General features: G+C 41.9%; 1 protein-coding gene across 3 annotated transcripts in view; it reads right to left on the bottom strand.

Annotated features, from left to right (window-relative positions):
• The window catches only part of NAALADL2 (N-acetylated alpha-linked acidic dipeptidase like 2), a 533196-nt gene that overhangs the window by 293201 nt on the left and 220585 nt on the right, over nucleotides 1-19410 (bottom strand). For all 3 annotated transcript variants that reach the window (XM_033959140.1, XM_033959141.1, XM_033959142.1), the window contains exon 3: nucleotides 12713-12986. In XM_033959140.1, the coding sequence (XP_033815031.1) occupies nucleotides 12713-12986 (274 nt within the window). The remainder of the gene's footprint in view (nucleotides 1-12712; nucleotides 12987-19410) is intronic.

Genomic DNA, 19410 nt, shown 5'->3' with positions numbered 1-19410 from the left:
TATATACCGCCTTACCACACAGTTCTAGGCGGTTCACATGCAGTACTAAAAATATACAAACAGTGAATAAAAATACGAGATCTAAAAACAGCTAAAATTATATAATAATTAAATAAAATGCATTTGTGAAAACAGATAGATATTCCTTAAAAAGTTCAACTGCAAAGTCAATGTGTAAATTTCCAATCCATATTCTGAAACACCAATCAACAAACTTTTCGAATAAATCAGTTTTCAATAGCTTCCTAAAAGACATGTATGAATGGGCCTGAGAAATAATAGAACTTAGCCATGAATCCATTTTACCTGCCAGAAAACTAAGCAATTTATCAAAGAATCTCTTGTAACGACAAGGCTTAATAATGGAGTAAACAAATAAGTATTGCCCTCCGAGTTATTCTTTTAGGTTTATATCTCTCAAAACACATAGACAAGTAATTAGGAGCCATACCAAACAGTACTTTAAAACTGGTGCAACCAAACTTAAACAGTGCATGGTCATTCTTTAAGAACGCATGAACAATGAGCAAATAGCGCAGGTTCTTAATGATATTCATATCAAAGAAAAAAACAAAATCTTGAAACCAAACAAATCAGAAAATGATTGGGATGTACAAAACACAGCCCTCAGACTGATCTACTCATTAAACAAACTTCCTATGCCCTCTCTTTGCAGAGTCTCTTTCATTTGAAAGGAAAATCTGCAATGAGAGGACATAGGATGAAGTTCCGAGGTGATAGGCTCCGGAGTAATCTGAGGAAATACTTTTTTCTCGCCTTGCAAAACACTCGCACACCGCGTGACTTGCAAACCGAAGTTCCGCTGTACTTGTCAAATATACAATAGTACAACAGTCCAGTATATTCAGAAGTAGTGTTTGAACTAGAATTGTGAAAGCAGCGTCGTACACCTTCTGACCTCAGCGCTCAATCACCGTTTCTGAAGTACAGGTAGATTGCATACAACATGGGCTCCCTTTACTAAGGTGCGTTAGGGCCTTAATGCGCGGAATAACACGCACTAAATTGCCCTGCGCACTAGACCTTAACGCCAGCATTGAGCTGGCGTTATTCTAGAAGCATACCGCACGGTTTAGCGCACGGCAATTTTGTGCGTACGCTAAAAACGTTAGCGCACCTTAGTAAAAGGAGCCCTATGTGTTCCTAATTCCCTGATAACTGAGCAAGCTAAATATGCCTCCGGACAGGATGTGGAATCCCTGCTTTCGACCTGCAGGCTACTGTTATCCAAACCGCTGCTGCCACAGTAATCCCTAGTTATCAGACTACAGCTCTTCATATCATTATTCCAATGTACTCGATGAATTTGCTGTCGTTACACACTGAAGAATGATGTAATATGCCCCCTTCCCCCAGCAAGGTTTGTTTTGGGGGGTTTTTCAATCTGTTCAGATGATATAAAAATTGAGGGATGTACAAACACAATCAAATCATAATTACAAACACATCTGGGTGCTCTGTAATTGTGTGAAAATCACCAGACTGGCAATGACAGTAAAATGTGAATAAATTCATGCCAAGGCATCCAGGTCATTAGAATGGGTAAATAATGAATATTCTTAGTAGAGCATTGCGGTAGTCTTCCAATCTGGAGATGATCGGAAGCATATGCCGATATTAATTGAGAAAGTAGCGGCTCTTAGTAAGGACAGAAGTTTGCTTCTGTATACTACAGAATGACATGGGGACAATTTCGCCACAAGTTTTGTCACTGTCCCTGTCCCATTCCTGTAAACTCTGCCTTAGCCGCACAAGCCTCCAACACGTATGATTTCAAAGTGTTTGGGGCTTGTGCAGATAAGGACGGAGCTTAGGCATTGGTGGAATGAGGCATTATGACATCACAATCTGAGCTCTGGAATGTTGCTACTTAGGATTTTAAAGGGTTTGAGGCTTGTGCAGATGAGGGCGGAGCTTAGGCATTGGTGGAATGAGGCATTATGACATCAGAATCTGAGCTCTGGAATGTTGCTGCTTAGGATTTTAAAGGGTTTGAGGCTTGTGCAGATGAGGGCGGAGCTTAGGCATTGGTGGAATGAGGCATTATGACATCACAATCTGAGCTCTAGAATGTTGCTACTTAGGATTTTAAAGGGTTTGAGGCTTGTGCAGATGAGGGCGGAGCTTAGGCATTGGTGGAATGAGGCATTATGACATCACAATCTGAGCTCTGGAATGTTGCTACTTAGGATTTTAAAGGGTTCGAGGCTTGTGCAGATGAGGGCGGAGCTTAGGCATTGGTGGAATGAGGCATTATGACATCACAATCTGAGCTCTGGAATGTTGCTACTTAGGATTTTAAAGGGTTTGAGGCTTGTGCAGATGAGGACGGAGCTTAGGCATTGGTGGAATGAGGCATTATGACATCACAATCTGAGCTCTGGAATGTTGCTACTTAGGATTTTAAAGGGTTTGAGGCTTGTGCAGATGAGGATAGAGCTTGCAGGAATGGGGCAAGGATAGGAAAAGAACTTGTGAGGACGGGATGGGAAAATGAGTTCCCGCGGGGACGGGGGAAATTTTTTCTCGGTGTCATTCTCTATGTTATGCTGCCTTTTTGTGGTTTTCAACAACACTCAAAATGGTTTTACAACAGGTACTTCAAGTATTTTCCTTGTCTGTCCCTGTGGGCTCAAAATCTATCTAATGTACCTGGGGCAGTGGAGGATAAAGTGATTTGCCCAGGGTCACAAGGAGCAGCAAGGGATTTGAACCCACAACCCCAGGGTGCTGAGGCTATAGCTCTAACCACCACACCACGCTCTCGGCTTGTCCACTCTAGGGGTCTGATATTCAAAGTTAATTATCCAGGTAACAGATGCTGCTTCTAGGAAAAGTACGAGGGGCCGCTGAAAAGTTCTCAGCCCAACCAATGAATGATGTGGAGCCATGAAACGTCCAAGTTATTCCACATTTTTCTGGATACTTTTTGTTTCATGATATTAGTCAGATAGATGACAGGAGCCTATGGGATACTTTTACAGGTTGTGAGATCTATTCCTGCATTTTTCTGAAAAGTGTCAAGAATAGTATGGAATAACTTGTAAGTTTCATGGCTCCGCATCATTCTCTTCTTGGTCGGGCTGAGAACTTTTCATTGGCCCCTCTTATTGTGATGTCATAATGCCTAAGCCCTGTCCTCATCTGCACAAGCCTCAAACCCTTTAAAATCCTAAGTAGCAACATTCTAGAGCTCAGATTGTGATGTCATAATGCCTCATTCCACCAATGCCTAAGCTCCGTCCTCGTCTGCACAAGCCCCAAACCCTTTAAAATCCTAAGTAGCAACATTCTAGAGCTCAGATTGTGATGTCATAATGCCTCATTCCACCAATGCCTAAGCTCCGTCCTCATCTGCACAAGCCTCAAACCCTTTAAAATCCTAAGTAGCAACATTCTAGAGCTCAGATTGTGATGTCATAATGCCTCACTCCACCAATGCCTAAGCTCCGTCCTCATCTGCACAAGCCTCAAACCCTTTAAAATCCTAAGTAGCAACATTCTAGAGCTCAGATTGTGATGTCATAATGCCTCATTCCACTAATGCCTAGGCTCTATCCTCATTTGCACAAGCCTCAAACACTTTAAAATCATAAGTAGCAAAATTCTAGAGCTCAGATTGTGATGTCATAATGCCTCATTCCACCAATGCCTAAGCTCCGTCCTCATCTGCACAAGCCTCAAACCCTTTAAAATCATAAGTAACAACATTCTAGAGCTCAGATTGTGATGTCATAATGCCTCATTCCACCAATGCCTAAGCTCCGTCCTCATCTGCACAAGCCTCAAACCCTTTAAAATCCTAAGTAACAACATTCTAGAGCTCAGATTGTGATGTCATAATGCCTCATTCCACTAATGCCTAGGCTCTATCCTCATTTGCACAAGCCTCAAACACTTTAAAATCATAAGTAGCAAAATTCTAGAGCTCAGATTGTGATGTCATAATGCCTCATTCCACCAATGCCTAAGCTCCGTCCTCATCTGCACAAGCCTCAAACCCTTTAAAATCATAAGTAACAACATTCTAGAGCTCAGATTGTGATGTCATAATGCCTCATTCCACTAATGCCTAGGCTCTATCCTCATTTGCACAAGCCTCAAACACTTTAAAATCATAAGTAGCAAAATTCTAGAGCTCAGATTGTGATGTCATAATGCCTCATTCCACCAATGCCTAAGCTCCGTCCTCATCTGCACAAGCCTCAAACCCTTTAAAATCATAAGTAACAACATTCTAGAGCTCAGATTGTGATGTCATAATGCCTCATTCCACCAATGCCTAATCTCCGTTCTCATCTGCACAAGCCTCAAACCCTTTAAAATCATAAGTAACAACATTCTAGAGCTCAGATTGTGATGTCATAATGCCTCATTCCACCAATGCCTAAGCTCCATCCTCATCTGCACAAGCCTCAAACCCTTTAAAATCCTAAGTTAAGGCAGAGCTTGTAGGAATGGGGCAGGGACAGCGACAAAACATGTGAGGACGGGACGGAGAAATTGAGTTCCTGCGGGAACGGGGACAAATTTGTCTCCATGTCATTCTCTAGCTCAGAATCACAAGGCGCAGCAGTGGGGCTCAGTTCACAAGTCCCTTTCTTGTGTTTATAAAACGAATGCCTTTTCCCAAATTTGTCATATGCATCCTTTTATAAAATTCATCCTTTCAAAGTAAAGCCTTCCCTGAGCCCCACCACTGAGATTAGAATACCCCTTCTCGGTTAACCCTTTCAGGACCAAGGGACATATTTGTCCCATAACTTTAAAATCCTATAAATTTTGATTGGGATAGTCTACAGTTCTAAATTTGATATGTACGGATTCCATATGATACTGCCTTTATGTAAACAAACTGGTTCCGACATTCATTCATTAGCGTCGTTGCCAGATTGACGAGAAGATTCACTTGCCACACTGTCCATAAGCCAGAAGTTTGATTTTTTTAAAAAAAAATAATGATATTTCACAAAAAAAAATCAATTTTTTGGCATCTGCAAGCCCTTTTTACCATAAAAATGTCGTCAAAACCACAAAAATTGGCCTACGATCCTTATGGTCCTGAAAGGGTTAAGGTGTGGCCATGCACGTTAACACTGTATGTACACATTGGACAGAGTTTTACAAGACACTCTTGTGCATAAAACACACTGCTTTATGAACAGAAATGGCTCTTAAAATTGCACTCTGTAAGATTAGAATTGTATTTCTGCTTTTATTGTGAGCCTCTTTGATCTTCATCTTGGAAAGAGAGAATATAAATCCTTTTAAATAAATAAATAGATGAGGTTTGTACCGACATTTTTCATGCTGTCAGGGAAGTTAGAACAAATGTTGTTTTGCTCAAACCCGTAAAAACAGAAACTTCTAGGGCTACCAGGAAAACAAGAAAGTGGAGACCTTTTCAAACGTGCGGCTATTACACAGTGTTCTTTGTTTAGACTGCCTGACAGCAAATCCGTCGTTCCCCTTAATATTAAATCACAAACCATGACCACCGGCCTCTCGCAAAAAGATGGGCAAAATTGTCAAGGGGTAACACATCAGCAACGATTTGTCAAGCTATGTCAAAAACTAATATGTTTCAATCCTAATCCTTATGAACTGCCACGTTTAATTTTAAGCATGCTCCATTTTTATTTGCGCTTATGTTTTCCTCGCCTCGCTCAGGTTCACTCCAGTTTTGACACACAATTTTTTCTGCATTTCACTGAATTTTGTTTTGTTTCTTTATGACACATGATTGTAAAGACCGTGCAATCATGGTCAATAAAGACTGCACGCATATACGAAACTTGCTTCAATGGAAAAACAAAGATGCATTATTTTCTGTACAGTGCTCAGGTTATCATTCTGCTACTGCTAATAGTCCCTGCTCAGAAGAGCTTTCAATCTAATTGGATAGGCAGACAGGACATATAGGGCTTGGAGAGTTTCTTACAACTTGCTTCTCACAGCCATATCTCTCCCCTTCAATCTGTTCAGAACACTATTGCATGGCTTATATTCCACCGACGTCCTTATGCAGGACTCTGGGGAACCTGTCTGTTTCTAGTGATTGAAAACACAATATTGAAGCACTGCCCTCTACTGGCTGCAATGCAGTGGGAGGACTCCCGCTCAGCTTAGAGGGAACAGTGAATACCTTATTGAATCTGGGCTTAGTGTGAGAACGTAAGATTTGCCACTGCTGGATCAGACCAGAGGTCCATCGTGCCCAGCAGTCCACTCATGCGGCGGCCCTTAGGTCAAAGACCAGTGCCCAAATTAAGAAGTGCTAAATGCAGATTCTAAAGGGCCTTGATATTCTTAACAAACTTATATAATGCGATAATCACACACAACAGATGGACTGCATAGTTTAACATATGTCACATATTAGCCTCCTATACAAACAACTGTTAAAATCAAATATATTTCTCAGTAAACATTTTCTGAAGTTTATTTATTTGAAAAATATGCAGCCCATCCATCATCAACAATAATTAATTAGAAATGCGTGGAATACCGGAGTGGACAATTTTCAAAGTGGCTGTGGGGCTGGGAAAATTATCAAAAACAACAGATATTACTGTCTAATCCATAAACACATGGAGAGATTTCAACCAAACTTGGAACACATATGACTTACTATCTGGGAAAAATTACTGTGGGAGTGGGAAGGGAGTGTCTAATCCAAGTTTTCGGGCTCACTGAGATGACACTCCCAATGCCGTTTAAGTCCAAGTTCCAGCCGTAATCACTGAATACAAGTCTATCAATACCGTAAGAACGGGATAAATAAATATCCAGGCAAGACCGGGTGATAAGGACAGGTTGTTCACCCTCTCCAAGGTAGCGAGAACGAGAAAGCACTCTCTAAAATTGAATGGGGATTGATTCCGTACGAACGTAAGGAAGTTCTTCTTCACCCAGAGAGTGGTAGAAAACTGGAACGCTCTTCCGGAGTCTGTCATAGGGGAAAACACCCTCCAGGGATTCAAGACAAAGTTAGACAAGTTCCTGCTAAACCGGAACGTACACAGGTGAGGCTGGATTCATTTAGAGCACTGGTCTTTGACCCAGGGGCCGCCGCGGGAGCGGACTGCTGGGCACGATGAACCACTGGTCTGACCCAGCAGCGGCAATTCTTATGATCAGCTAGTAGTATTAATAAAATCAGACATTACATTAAGTATATGTAAACTAACTAAAAACAAACATCACAAGTGTAATTAGTTAACAAACACATTAATTAGGATAAACTGGAACAGAAGGAAAAAGGAGGAACTACAATCTTGATAGTAAAGTACGGAAAAGGAAAAAAAATAGGAAGGGAGGAAGGAGGGTACAAATTTAGATATTATTTAGGCCTTAGAACAGGGGTGGGCAACTCCGGTCCTCAAGGGCCGGAATCCAGTCGGGTTTTCAGGATTTCCCCAATGAATGTGCATTGAAAGCAGTGCATGCAAATAGATCGCATGCATATTTATTGGGAAAATCCTGAAAAAAACGACTGGATTCCGGCCCACGAGGACCAGAGTTGCCCACCCCTGCCTTAGAAGGACCGTTAAGAGTCCAAAAGCATCAGCGAAGAGGAAAGTAATTTAAAAACATTAATTTTTAATGATGCTTTTAATACTTAATTTAATTATTTCTTAAAATCAGTAATTTTAATAGTTTACATCTTACTACTTAAATGTTTTCCCTATTGTGTTTTTCCTTTGTGTTGCTTTTCCTTAACAAATGTATTTCAATACCCTTCTTACCTTATGTAATGTAAATATGTATTTCCCAACGTAATTATTTATAGTTTGTACTGTTTGTTTTTTATTGACTATCGTTTTAATATGTACATCGCTTTGAATTTGATTAAGCGATTAATTAAGAAAAATAATAAACTTGAAACTTGAAACTTGAAAGCTTTAAGTTTGGACTTAAAACGGTTTAGAGGCATCTCTTCTCTTAAATCTCTTCAGTAATGCGCGGTGTGCTTAGCCACGGAAAATTATGATTCTTTACCTTTCAAAGGTATATTTCAAACAGCTCATGGGTCACACCATCTGTCCTCCGCCACTGACCTGACTTGTGCTACATTATTTGCATAACTCCCGCCAAGGAATTCGCCCTGACCACCTTGTCACTGTGATGAGGTCGGCAGCATCGTGTTCCCAATGCACAGTGCGTTACAAAAAAAAAAAAAAGGTTCCGAAACACACCATCCATCACACTGGCACTAAGTAGATTTTCAAAGCAGATTTTAGATATCACAAATGCCGTTTAAACTGTTACCAGAAAGCACGAATTGGAAAGCTCATATAAAGCGGTCGTATGATGAATGGGCCCGATAGGCCTTAAGGAAGGCGAATGCAGTTAGCCAACAAATGACCTTGTCAAACCCCAAAAAGTATACTATAGTGGTTCTTACTGTCATTTTGCAATAACAGAAGCATTCTTTAATGTTCCTGTCTACTTGAAGATCCGCTAAATAAAAATGCGCTTGGAAAAGCAACGAATATTATCTTGTTGCCATAAAAGCAGCCTACTCAGGCATAGAAATTCACTACACAAAAGATGTGCGTAGCACGAGCAAACGACTGGAATTTGAAAATTAAATGAGTGAAGGGTTGGTCAAACTGAAAATAACACCTTATGTTCTGTGTAAGGAACCAAACCCAGGATTTGACAAGCTGACTTACAAGTGCGTTCGCTCTGAAGCTACCCGATATCTCTCCTCGCTCATCTCCCCCTATGCTACCCCTCCCACCGTGATCTCCACTCATCGGGCAAGGCCCTCTTATCTTCCACTGCCAACTCCAAACTCTGTCCCTTCTTTCTTGCGGCGCTGTATGCCTGAAACAGTGACAAGGTGGTCAGGGCGAATTCCTTGGCAGAGTTGTTCTGCCAATTGTGGAAGCATAGCGGGATAAGCACACCGCCCATTACCGAAGAGATTTAAGAGAAGAGATGCCTCTAAACCGTTTTAAGTCCAAACTTAAAGCTTTCCTCTTCGCTGATGCTTTTGGACTCTTAACGGTCCTTCTAAGGCAGGGGTGGGCAACTCTGGTCCTCGTGGGCCGGAATCCAGTCATTTTTTTCAGGATTTCCCCAATAAATATGCATGCGATCTATTTGCATGCACTGCTTTCAATGCACATTCATGGGGGAAATCCTGAAAACCCGACTGAATTCCGGCCCTTGAGTACTGGAGTTGCCCACCTCTGTTCTAAGGCCTAAATAATATCTAAATTTGTACCCTCCTTCCTCCCTTCCTATTTTTTTCCTTTTCCGTACTGAATCAATACGTCATGTTCCGTCCCTGGCAGTGTTCGAATCCAAGCTAAAGGCTCACTTTTTTGAAACTTTCAACTCTTAACTCCCACTCACTGATGTCAGATACCTAGACCCACGATAATCTCCCCAACCCTGAAATGTCCTGTCTAAATCAGATTGTAAGCTCTTCTGAGCAGAGACTGTCTATTGTGTGTTAGAATGTACAACACTGCGTACGCCTTTCAGCCCTAAAGAAATAATAAATAGTAGTAGTAGTAGTAGAAAAATGAATCACACTGTGTCCTGGAGGATTTCAGGTGTGCTCCGAGATGCCGGCGAGGAGGAGAGGCATCGGCTGACTGCTTACAGGACGCGCCTCTCGCGACGAGACACGTCCTATAGTCAGTCAGCCAGCGCCAGCGCCTCTCCTCCTGCAGCACCACCCCCCTCCCCACCGGCGGTAATAGGAGGTTCAGGGCCACAGCTGGAGGCCATCTGTGCATACGTAGATGTCAATGTGATGATGTCACAAATACGCGTGATGTCATTGCATTGACAGCTGTGCATTTATGGGCGCCCTTCAGCCGCAGCCCTGAGATTAGTGTGCCAGCAGCTTTAAACGTTTGCGACGCGCTGAGGTTGACACTTGCAGCTAAGCCACGGCAGCGGCTTAGCTGTAACTTGACCTCTTAGAAATGTGACGCCATGAGAAGGAAGTCGAAGCTTATCCCTCTAAGTCTCTTCTTTCCTTGGAGAAGAGGAGACTTAGAGGGGATATGATAGAGACTTACAAGATCATGAAAGGCATAGAGAGAGTAGAGAGGGACAGAAAGAGAGAGAGAAAGGGAGACAGAGAGAAATAGAAAGAGACAGAGAGAGAGAAAGAAAGAGAGAGAGAAAGGGAGAGAGGCAGAAATAGAGAGAGATAGATAGAGAAAGATTGGAGAAATTAGGGCTCTTTTCCCTGGAGAAGAGGAAACTTAGAGGGGATATAAGAGACTTCAAGATCATGAAGGGCATAGAGAGAGTAGAAAGGGACAGAAAGAGAGAGAGAAAGGGAGACAGAGAGAAATAGAGAGAGAGAGATAGAAAGAAAGAAAGGGAGAGAGACAGAAATAGAGATAGATAGATAGAGAAAGATAGAAAGAAAGAAAGGGAGAGAGACAGAAATAGAGATAGATAGATAGAGAAAGATTGGAGAGATTGGGGCTCTTTTCCCTGGAGAAGAGGAGACTTAGAGGGGATATGATAGAGACTTACAAGATCATGAAGAGCATAGAGAGAGAGAGAAAGGGAGAGAGACAGAAATAGAGATAGATAGATAGATAGATAGAGAAAGATTGGAGAAACTGGGACTCTTTTCCTGGAGAAGAGGAGACTTAGAGGGGTTATGATAGAGACTTACAAGATCATGAAGGGCATAGAGAGAGTAGAGAGGGACAGATTCTTCAAACTTTCAAAAAATAAAAGAACAAGAGGGCATTCGGAAAAGTTGAAAGGGGACAGATTCAAAACCAATGCTAGGAAGTTCTTCTGTACCCAACGTATGGTGGACACCTGGAATGCGCTTCCAGGGGATGTAATAGGGCAGAGTACGGTACTGGGGTTCAAGAAAGGATTGGACAATTTCCTGCTGGAAAAGGGGATAGAGGGGTATAGATAGAGGATCACTGCACAGGTCCTGGACCTGTTGGGCCGCCGCGTGAGTGGACTGCTGGGCACGATGGACCTCAGGTCTGACCCAGCAGAGGCATTGCTTATGTTCTTATGTTAAGAACCCAGTGACCCGGCAAGAGGTGTGACTTTTCGCCTAAACTTAGGCGCATGGATGCCAACTCATGATCTCTTCAGAAATGGGCAACTTTGCGCAATATCGCTGCTTTTAGCAGCAAAGTTTTGACTCTTTTTAAAAAAATCTGCCCCGAACTGTACGTTAATACCGACGTGGTGATTAAATATGAATGAACTACTCCAAATGTTCTGAGCACAACTAATAATAATAATTTTATTTTTTATATACCGCCTAACCAAAAATGGTTCTAGGCGGTTTATAACAAATAAGCAGAAGTCATACAGTGGAGAGTACAATTTAAAAGGAAAAAACAATTCAAAACAAAATGCAATGAATAAGAATTGGTCCTACAGTAGAAAATATGATTTAAAAGAAAAATGCAAGAGGTCATGGACTGAGGCTGAGGGGCAGCAGGCTCAGGACAAATGTCAGGAAGTTCTATTTCACACAGCGAGTGGTGGACGCTTGGAATGCTCTCCCAGAGGAGGTGGTGACGGAGACTACCATTCTGGGTTTCAAGCGTAAGTTGGATGCACACCTCCTTGCAAATCACATTGAGGGATATGGGTAATCAGGGTCTCCATCTGGGAGCACCTGGCTTGGCCTCCGCGTGTGCGGGTCGCAGGAATAGATGGACCTATAGTCTGATCCGGTGAAGGCGTTTCTAGTACAGTATTGGGGTTCAAGAAGGGATTGGGCAACTTTCTGAAGAAAAGGGGATAGAAGAGTACGGATAGAGGACTACTACACAGGTCCTGGACCTGATGGGCCTCCGCGTGTGCGGACTGCTGGGCATGATGGACCTCTGGTCTAACCCAGCGGAGGCACTGCTTATGTGCTTATAAGAATGGTTCTAAGCAGATTACAACAAATAAGAACCGACCATACAGTAAAAGTACAATTTAAAAGAAGATATATTGCATGACGGAAGTATAGTATTATTAAACAAAACAACCAGTTAGGATACAAATTTTTCAAACAATTGCATCTTCAATATTTTTCTAAAATCAAGATAAAAAGAGGATCCTAGCATAATTTTACCAAACCAATCATTCAATTCGGCAGCTTGAAAAGAGAGAGTTCTCTCCAGAAATCTTGGTGTCAGGTCAAAAGTGCGCCGGGACAAAGGCGCGCCCAGACAATTGAGCACAGCGCGGAGGCGTGTGCCGCTCAAAATTAATGTTTTTAGGGCTCCGACGGGGGGGGGCGTGGGGGGGAACCCCCCCACTTTACTTAATAGACATCGCGCCGCGTGGGGGGTTGTAACCCCCCACATTTTACTGAAAACTTCACTTTTTCCCTGTTTTTAGGGAAAAAGTTAAGTTTACAGTAAAATGTGGAGGGTTACAACCCCCCAAACCCCTCATAACGCCGGCGCGATGTCTATTAAGTAAAGTGGGGGGGTTCCCCAACAAAAACCCCCGTCGGAGCCCCTAAAAACAGTAATTTTGAGTGGCGCGCGCCTCCGCGCTGCGCTCAATTGTCTGGGCGCGCCTTTGTCTTTCGCGCCGTTGTCTACGAACCGAAATCTTTTGTAACAACATAATTTAGCGGAAGGAAATGTAAACAGGCAAACTACTTATCTCTTAAGTCTAGATAAACTATTTGATTTTCGAGCTAGAATTCATGATAAAATGGCCGTCTTACTTCAAGGGACCCTTTGGCGGAGTAGGCAGCGTAGGAATGCAGCAGATCCTGGTTAGACTGATCTTTGGACTCTGTATCACACTGACGTCCACTGGGATAAAAACACTGGCCACTTTTTGTTTCGGTGATCGTATTTGGAGAAGAGCCCGGCAGTTCAAGCAGGACAGAATAATTCAGCATCTGCACTTCTGTCAGACCAAGTAAACTCCATGCAGCCATGAGTTCCTTTGCAAAGTCTGTTTCATTTTTAGAGCTGGACGACTGGGTAAAATTCCTGGAACCAGAAAAGAGGAAAAGATAGGCACAGTAGAGTTATAAATGAAATCATCTTGCAGAATTAATATGCATAAAGCATAGTTTTCTGTTAACAATCGTTTGCAATATACTTTTTAAAAAGTCAGTAGGGAGACTGAACGATACTCAGTGAAAACAAGGAGGGGGGTGATATTTAGCACAAATGAAAAGGCGGTCTGACTAGGGACAGCAGGGCAGGAACACTTCAAAACATTTCATGCAGATTTATAGAATAACCACAAGAAAACAGGAGATGGCTGCTTCCCAAAACTTGGAAAGTACAAAAAACAGCAAAGGAAGACTCCGGTGCTCATTGTCTTGTATTAATATGTCATGTTTCGGCCCAACAGGGCCTGCTTCAGAGTCTATTATTAGAATGATGTAACGTCTAATATCGTCCTAGAAATGGCCCAAAACGCTCTATTACAACGTCGCAAATGGCTCTGCAAGCCGACGCAGCAATTTGTATAGGAAAAACTTGGCCGTGTATCTGAAACCGTACTTTTACTCGTTCAATGTTTTGCTCCCGTGGAGGAAAAGTGCGGTTTCAGATACGCGGCCAGGTTTTTCCAATACGAATTGCTGCGTCGGCTTGCAGAGCCATTTGCTATGTTGTAAGAGAGAGTTTTAGGCCATTTCTAGAAGGTGACGGGACTAAATCGCGCGAGACAACGGCGCGCCGACAACTGAGCGCAAGGTTGACGGCGCGCCGAAGAAAAGCACTATTTTAAAGGGCTCCGACGGGGGGTGTGGGGGGGAAGGCATTCAAATTTGGACACCATTTACCGAAGCCGGTATTACAGCATGTCTATTTTTCATGCAGTTCTGGTCTGTGATAGCAATCCCTCCTGTAAGCTGGTGATCAGGGCAGGATTAATTCGTCAAGGGCCCCTAGACACACAAGTACACTGGGCCCCCTGTCCTGTCCCACCCCACCATGTGCCCAGACGGAAACAGGAAGCTGCGTCAGAGGGAAGTTTTGGGCAAGCAGCACCGCTTGCACAATTACAGTTCCCGTTGCCTTTCTTACCCGCGTTGCTTGCTTGTCTTACTTTCCTTCGATGGGGGGGGGTGGGGGCGGGTTGCCGATCGGGGGGGCCTGCGTTGCCGAGCGATGCTGGAAGGGCCCATCACCGTTTGGAAAAAACAATGTTGATGCCCTCCTTCATCAGACCCTCCTGACCATTTCGGGCCCTAGGCACGTGCCTACTTGGCCTATTGGTTAATCCTGCCCTGCTGGTGATACTACGCCGTAGTAAATTTGCGAATCTATAAGAGTACTTAATCTGTAGTACCCAGCTGCAGCTTCAGTTCTCAGAATCTTTCTCAATTCATTTCCCTTATTTTAGGAATAACCTGTCTAGAGTGTTAGCGAAAGAGACGAGGCCAGTCACGCTGTGCTATGTGCTGACATATGTGTTAAGCTGTTAGAATAGGGGAAAAGTACTAGAAATATTACACCAAATCTTATCACAGAATTACAATGGTAGAACTACCGCCCCGGCCTTAGTTCGCTGGTTATTCAGGTGACTTAGGAAGATCTTAGCTCTGATCTAGGGAAAGCAGTGCAATAATAACTTTATTTTTCTATACCGCCATAGTCAGGCGACTTCTAGGCGGTTTACATTGTAAGAAGGCTGGACATTCAGCGAATAACAAAAGGTCTTAATACAATACAATAAGTCTACTTACAATACCGTACAATGAGTCTCAATACAATACAATACATTACAATGAGTCTAAATACAATACAATACAGTAAGTCTAAGTACAATGCCATACAATGAGTCTCAATACAATACAATACATTACAATGAGTCTAAATACAATACAATACAGTAAGTCTAAGTACAATGCCATACAATGAGTCTCAATACAATACAATACATTACAATGAGTCTAAATACAATACAATACAATAAGTCTAAGTACAATGCCATACAATGAGTCTCAATACAATACAATACATTACAATGAGTCTAAATACAATACAATACAATGAGTCTAAATACAATACCGTACAATGAGTCTCAATACAATACAATACATTACAATGAGTCTAAATACAATACATTACAATGAGTCTAAATACAATACAATACAATAAGTCTACTTACAATACCGTACAATGAGTCTCAATACAATACAATACATTACAATGAGTCTCAATACAATACAATACAGTAAGTCTAAGTACAATACCATACAATGAGTCTCAATACAATACAATACATTACAATGAGTCTAAATACAATACAATACAATAAGTCTAAGTACAATGCCATACAATGAGTCTCAATACAATACAATACATTACAATGAGTCTAAATACAATACAATACAATAAGTCTAAATACAATACCGTACAATGAGTCTCAATACAATACAATACATTACAATGAGTCTAAATACAATACAATACAATAAGTCTACTTACAATACCGTACAATGAGTCTCAATACAATACAATACATTACAATGAGTCTAAATACAATACATTACAATGAGTCTAAATACAATACAATACAATAAGTCTACTTACAATACCGTACAATGAGTCTCAATACAATACAATACATTACAATGAGTCTAAATACAATACATTACAATGAGTCTAAATACAATACATTACAATGAGTCTAAATACAATACAATACAATAAGTCTACTTACAATACCGTACAATGAGTCTCAATACAATACAATACATTACAATGAGTCTAAATACAATACATTACAATGAGTCTAAATACAATACAATACAATAAGTCTACTTACAATACCGTACAATGAGTCTCAATACAATACAATACAATAAGTCTAAGTACAATACCATACAATGAGTCTAAATATTAAACAATAATCTAGAAGGGAAACTTACGTATTAATTGGAGTTCTATGGATAGTGAGTACCTGAATGCTTTGATACTAACGTATTAATTGGAGTTCTATGTGTAGAGAATACCTGAATACATGAAAGGAGCTTCTTGAGAGAAAGAAAAGGCGTTTACAGCGGGGAAGTCCTAGTGAGGGAGGGGACAGTTTTAGTCAATGAATTTAGCGAAGAGGGCGGTTTTGATCGCTTTTCGGAATGCACTGTATGTCAGATTGGGTTCGTTTATGTAGTTTTTCAGCCAAGCTTGCTGTCTGTTCGCTCGGAACTTAAAGGTTCTGTCCAGGTATGATTTGTATCTGCAGCCTGTAATCTTTGGGTATGCAAAGATGTTTTTGTTTCTGGTTGTTTGGGTGGGGTTGTGTAGGATGAAGTGAGATTGTAGGTAAGAGGGTGCAAGGCCAATCCATCAAAAAAAATATAGAGATATAGATATATCTATTACAGACATTTGTGCAAAAACAACACTTTTAATCCCAGACTTCATACTTTTGAAAGATAAAGAGCTCCAAGGCTGCTTTGTTAAAAACGAGATATAAAACTTTTACAAGAAAAGCAAAATGGCCCTGCTGTGAATCCTGTCAAAAGAGATACTGAAATCCATCCTGTCTTCTCGGATTGTATACATTAACTGAGGCTGTCAGTGCTCCAAATGCATTTTAAGAGCTTTGTTTACAACTACAAGATGCTCTGGCCTAATTTCTGATTCTGCTCAAGTAATTCACAAGCCATTAAATTCTTAACTTGATGAGGCTCTGCAAGCCGAATTTTGTCTCTTTACAGATTGATTTATGCTGAAGCATTCGGTTTCAGAGGATCAGCAGCACACCGGATTTCTAGAATTTATTAAGGTGCAGCTGAATACTGCTCAATTATATTTTTAAAAATAAGCTATAAGTCAATGGTTGTCCTATATGACATTTATTAATTTATCTAATCTAATCTTCTATTTGTGCGTCGTTCATACCTATACAGGCTCAAGGCGACTGTAAAGGGAGGTAAAAGGGGAGATAAAGAGGAGGGAGAGAGAGGAGGTGGATAGGTAAGAGGGAGAGGAAGGGGAGAGAGGAGGAAGGGAGAAAAGAGAAAGGGAGAGAGGAGAGGGTAAAGCAGAGAGAGAGGAGGGAAGGAGGAAGGGAAGAGAGGAAGAAGGGAGGAAAGAGATAGGAGAGGGTAAAGGAGAGAGAAAGAGGAGGGAGAGAGAGGAGGTGGATAAGGAGGAGGGAGAGAATAAGAGGGGAGAGAGGAGGAAGGAGAGAGGAGAGGGTAAAGGAGAGAGAAAGAGGAGAGAGAGAGAGGAGGTGGATAAGGAGGAAGGAGAGGAAGGGGAGAGAAAAAGAAGAGAGAGAGGAGGAAGGGAAAGGGAGAGAAGAGAGGGTAAAGGAGATTAAGTATCGAACAGATGGGTTTTCAGTTTTCTTCGGAAGATGATGTGGCAAAGTTCAGTTCTGGTCCTTTCTGTAAGGCCATTCCAAGTTTTGACTTCTAGAAAGATGAGCATGGAGTGGAAAACTCGTTTATAGAGAAGATCTTTAGTGGATGGGAGATTTAGTAGCATACGGTTGAGGGTTCTGCAGGAAGTAGACTATGCTATTGAGAAGAGTTGGATGAGTGGGGCTGCAGAATTTTAGCCAAAGCGGCTCACAATTAACATAAATGGGTTGGCAGGATTTAGGAGTCTGTCAATCATACTTGCTTCATCCGCCCACTTCCTGCTGTCAACTTCCTGTACCAATAGGTGTATATTTCAAGATAAAGGTGGGCACTGAATGGATTAGAAGTGCCCTCAACCTTTTCTAAGGGCATTATAACATGGCTGAGACCACATCCATGAAGCAATGACAGGATAAAGGGGAAGGGGAGGAGCAGGTAGACTAGTACTATGCTTAATATTCAGTAGCAGGATTGATTGCAGGGAGCAGAGACGGATGGGTATAAGAGCAAGTTGCCCTGATAGGGAATTTTTGACAGGCTGTAGACATTCTAGGTGGAAGATGTGGTGGGAAGGTTAAGGAACAGGTAGGTTTCATGGAGAATTTTACCCGCTCTGGCAGGGGTGCTTTGGTTTATTAAGTTGGGAAGAGCAGAGGATGGGGGCAGTCAAAACCAGATGTGGCTGTAAAACAGGATGTTGAAATTAAGAAGGGGTATTGGAATTTTAAGCTTGGGTACGAGCCCCCTACAAGTGATGGCACTGCAGGCCTTCACAGGGCAAGATGCCAAACAGCTAGGTTGTTATCAAGTAGCTTTCTCATCAAGGTGTAGGAAACGGGATATGAAGTTCACTCTGGATTGCCTTCTGTGGTACCCGGGACCCATCATTTTTTGACACCCCCACCATCTGTATGAAAAACATGATTTTTAGTAACAATCCACACTTCACACAAGAGTGTACCTAGGAAAAGGCAGCATCTTACATACTGCAGTGAGCAGTACATCAATAAACCCATTGTAAAACTAAACAAGCCAGACAAGTACAGATCAATCATACACAGTCAATCCTAACAGAAAACCATGTCTTTTCGAACACACAGAACACAGAAAACACCTTCGCCTAGTATGTAATCACAAACTAACCCCTCCCCCTTTTACAAAACTGTAGTGTGGTTTTTAGCCATGGTGGTAACAGCTCAGATGCCAACGCTTAAAAACGCTCTACAGTTTTGTAAATGGGGAGATAGAATAAAAATACATAGACAAAGATTAAACTGAAGCACCAAGAAGCTGGACTTTGCATACATTGCAACACCACAGAAACAGCAATGCATCTCCCCTAAAGCAAAAAAAAATTAAATAAATAGAATTTTTTTCTACCTTGTCTTCTCTGGTTTCTGCTTTCCTCATCTTCTTCTCACTCTCTTCCTTTAATCCACTGTCTACCCTCTCTCTGCCCCTTCTATATGGCATCTTCTCTCCTTCTATTCACCTTCCATAAACTTTATGCCTCCCCCTTGAATGGCATGCTCGCATTACAACACACTAGCTGGAGAACACGGACTTAATGCGAGATCCCTTAACACTTCCTAAATAGAAGGCGGCAAGTGCAAAGTTGTTATATTTTTGCAAGTCCCGTGCTCTAATTGAAAAACTAGGGTGGGACCTGCAAAACTAAAACTAGAAAATGTCTTATTTTATTGTTGTGGTACAAATGGACTTAGCGCGTGGGGAAAGTCCACATTAGGAAGGGCCAAGCCCCCTTTTTTTTTTTCTCTTTACTGCAGCTTAGTCAAAGGGCTCCTCAGTTTCCTTGATCTAAGTCAGGGGTAGAGAACTCCGGTGCTCGAGAGCCGTATTCCAGTCGGGTTTTCAGGATTTCCCCAATGAATATGCATGAGATCTATGTGCACGCACTGCTTTCAAGGCATATTCATTGTGGAAATCCTGAAAACCCGACTGGAATACGGCTCTCGAGGACCGGAGTTCCCTACCCCTGCCATACTGGGACAGACCGAAGGTCCATCAAAGCCCAGCATCCTGTTTCCAACAGTGGCCAACCCAGGTCCCGACTTAAG

Source organism: Geotrypetes seraphini, chromosome 9, assembly GCF_902459505.1.
Source record: "Geotrypetes seraphini chromosome 9, aGeoSer1.1, whole genome shotgun sequence".
NCBI classification, from domain to species: domain Eukaryota; kingdom Metazoa; phylum Chordata; class Amphibia; order Gymnophiona; family Dermophiidae; genus Geotrypetes; species Geotrypetes seraphini.
This window is presented reverse-complemented; position numbering and strand designations above follow the sequence as displayed.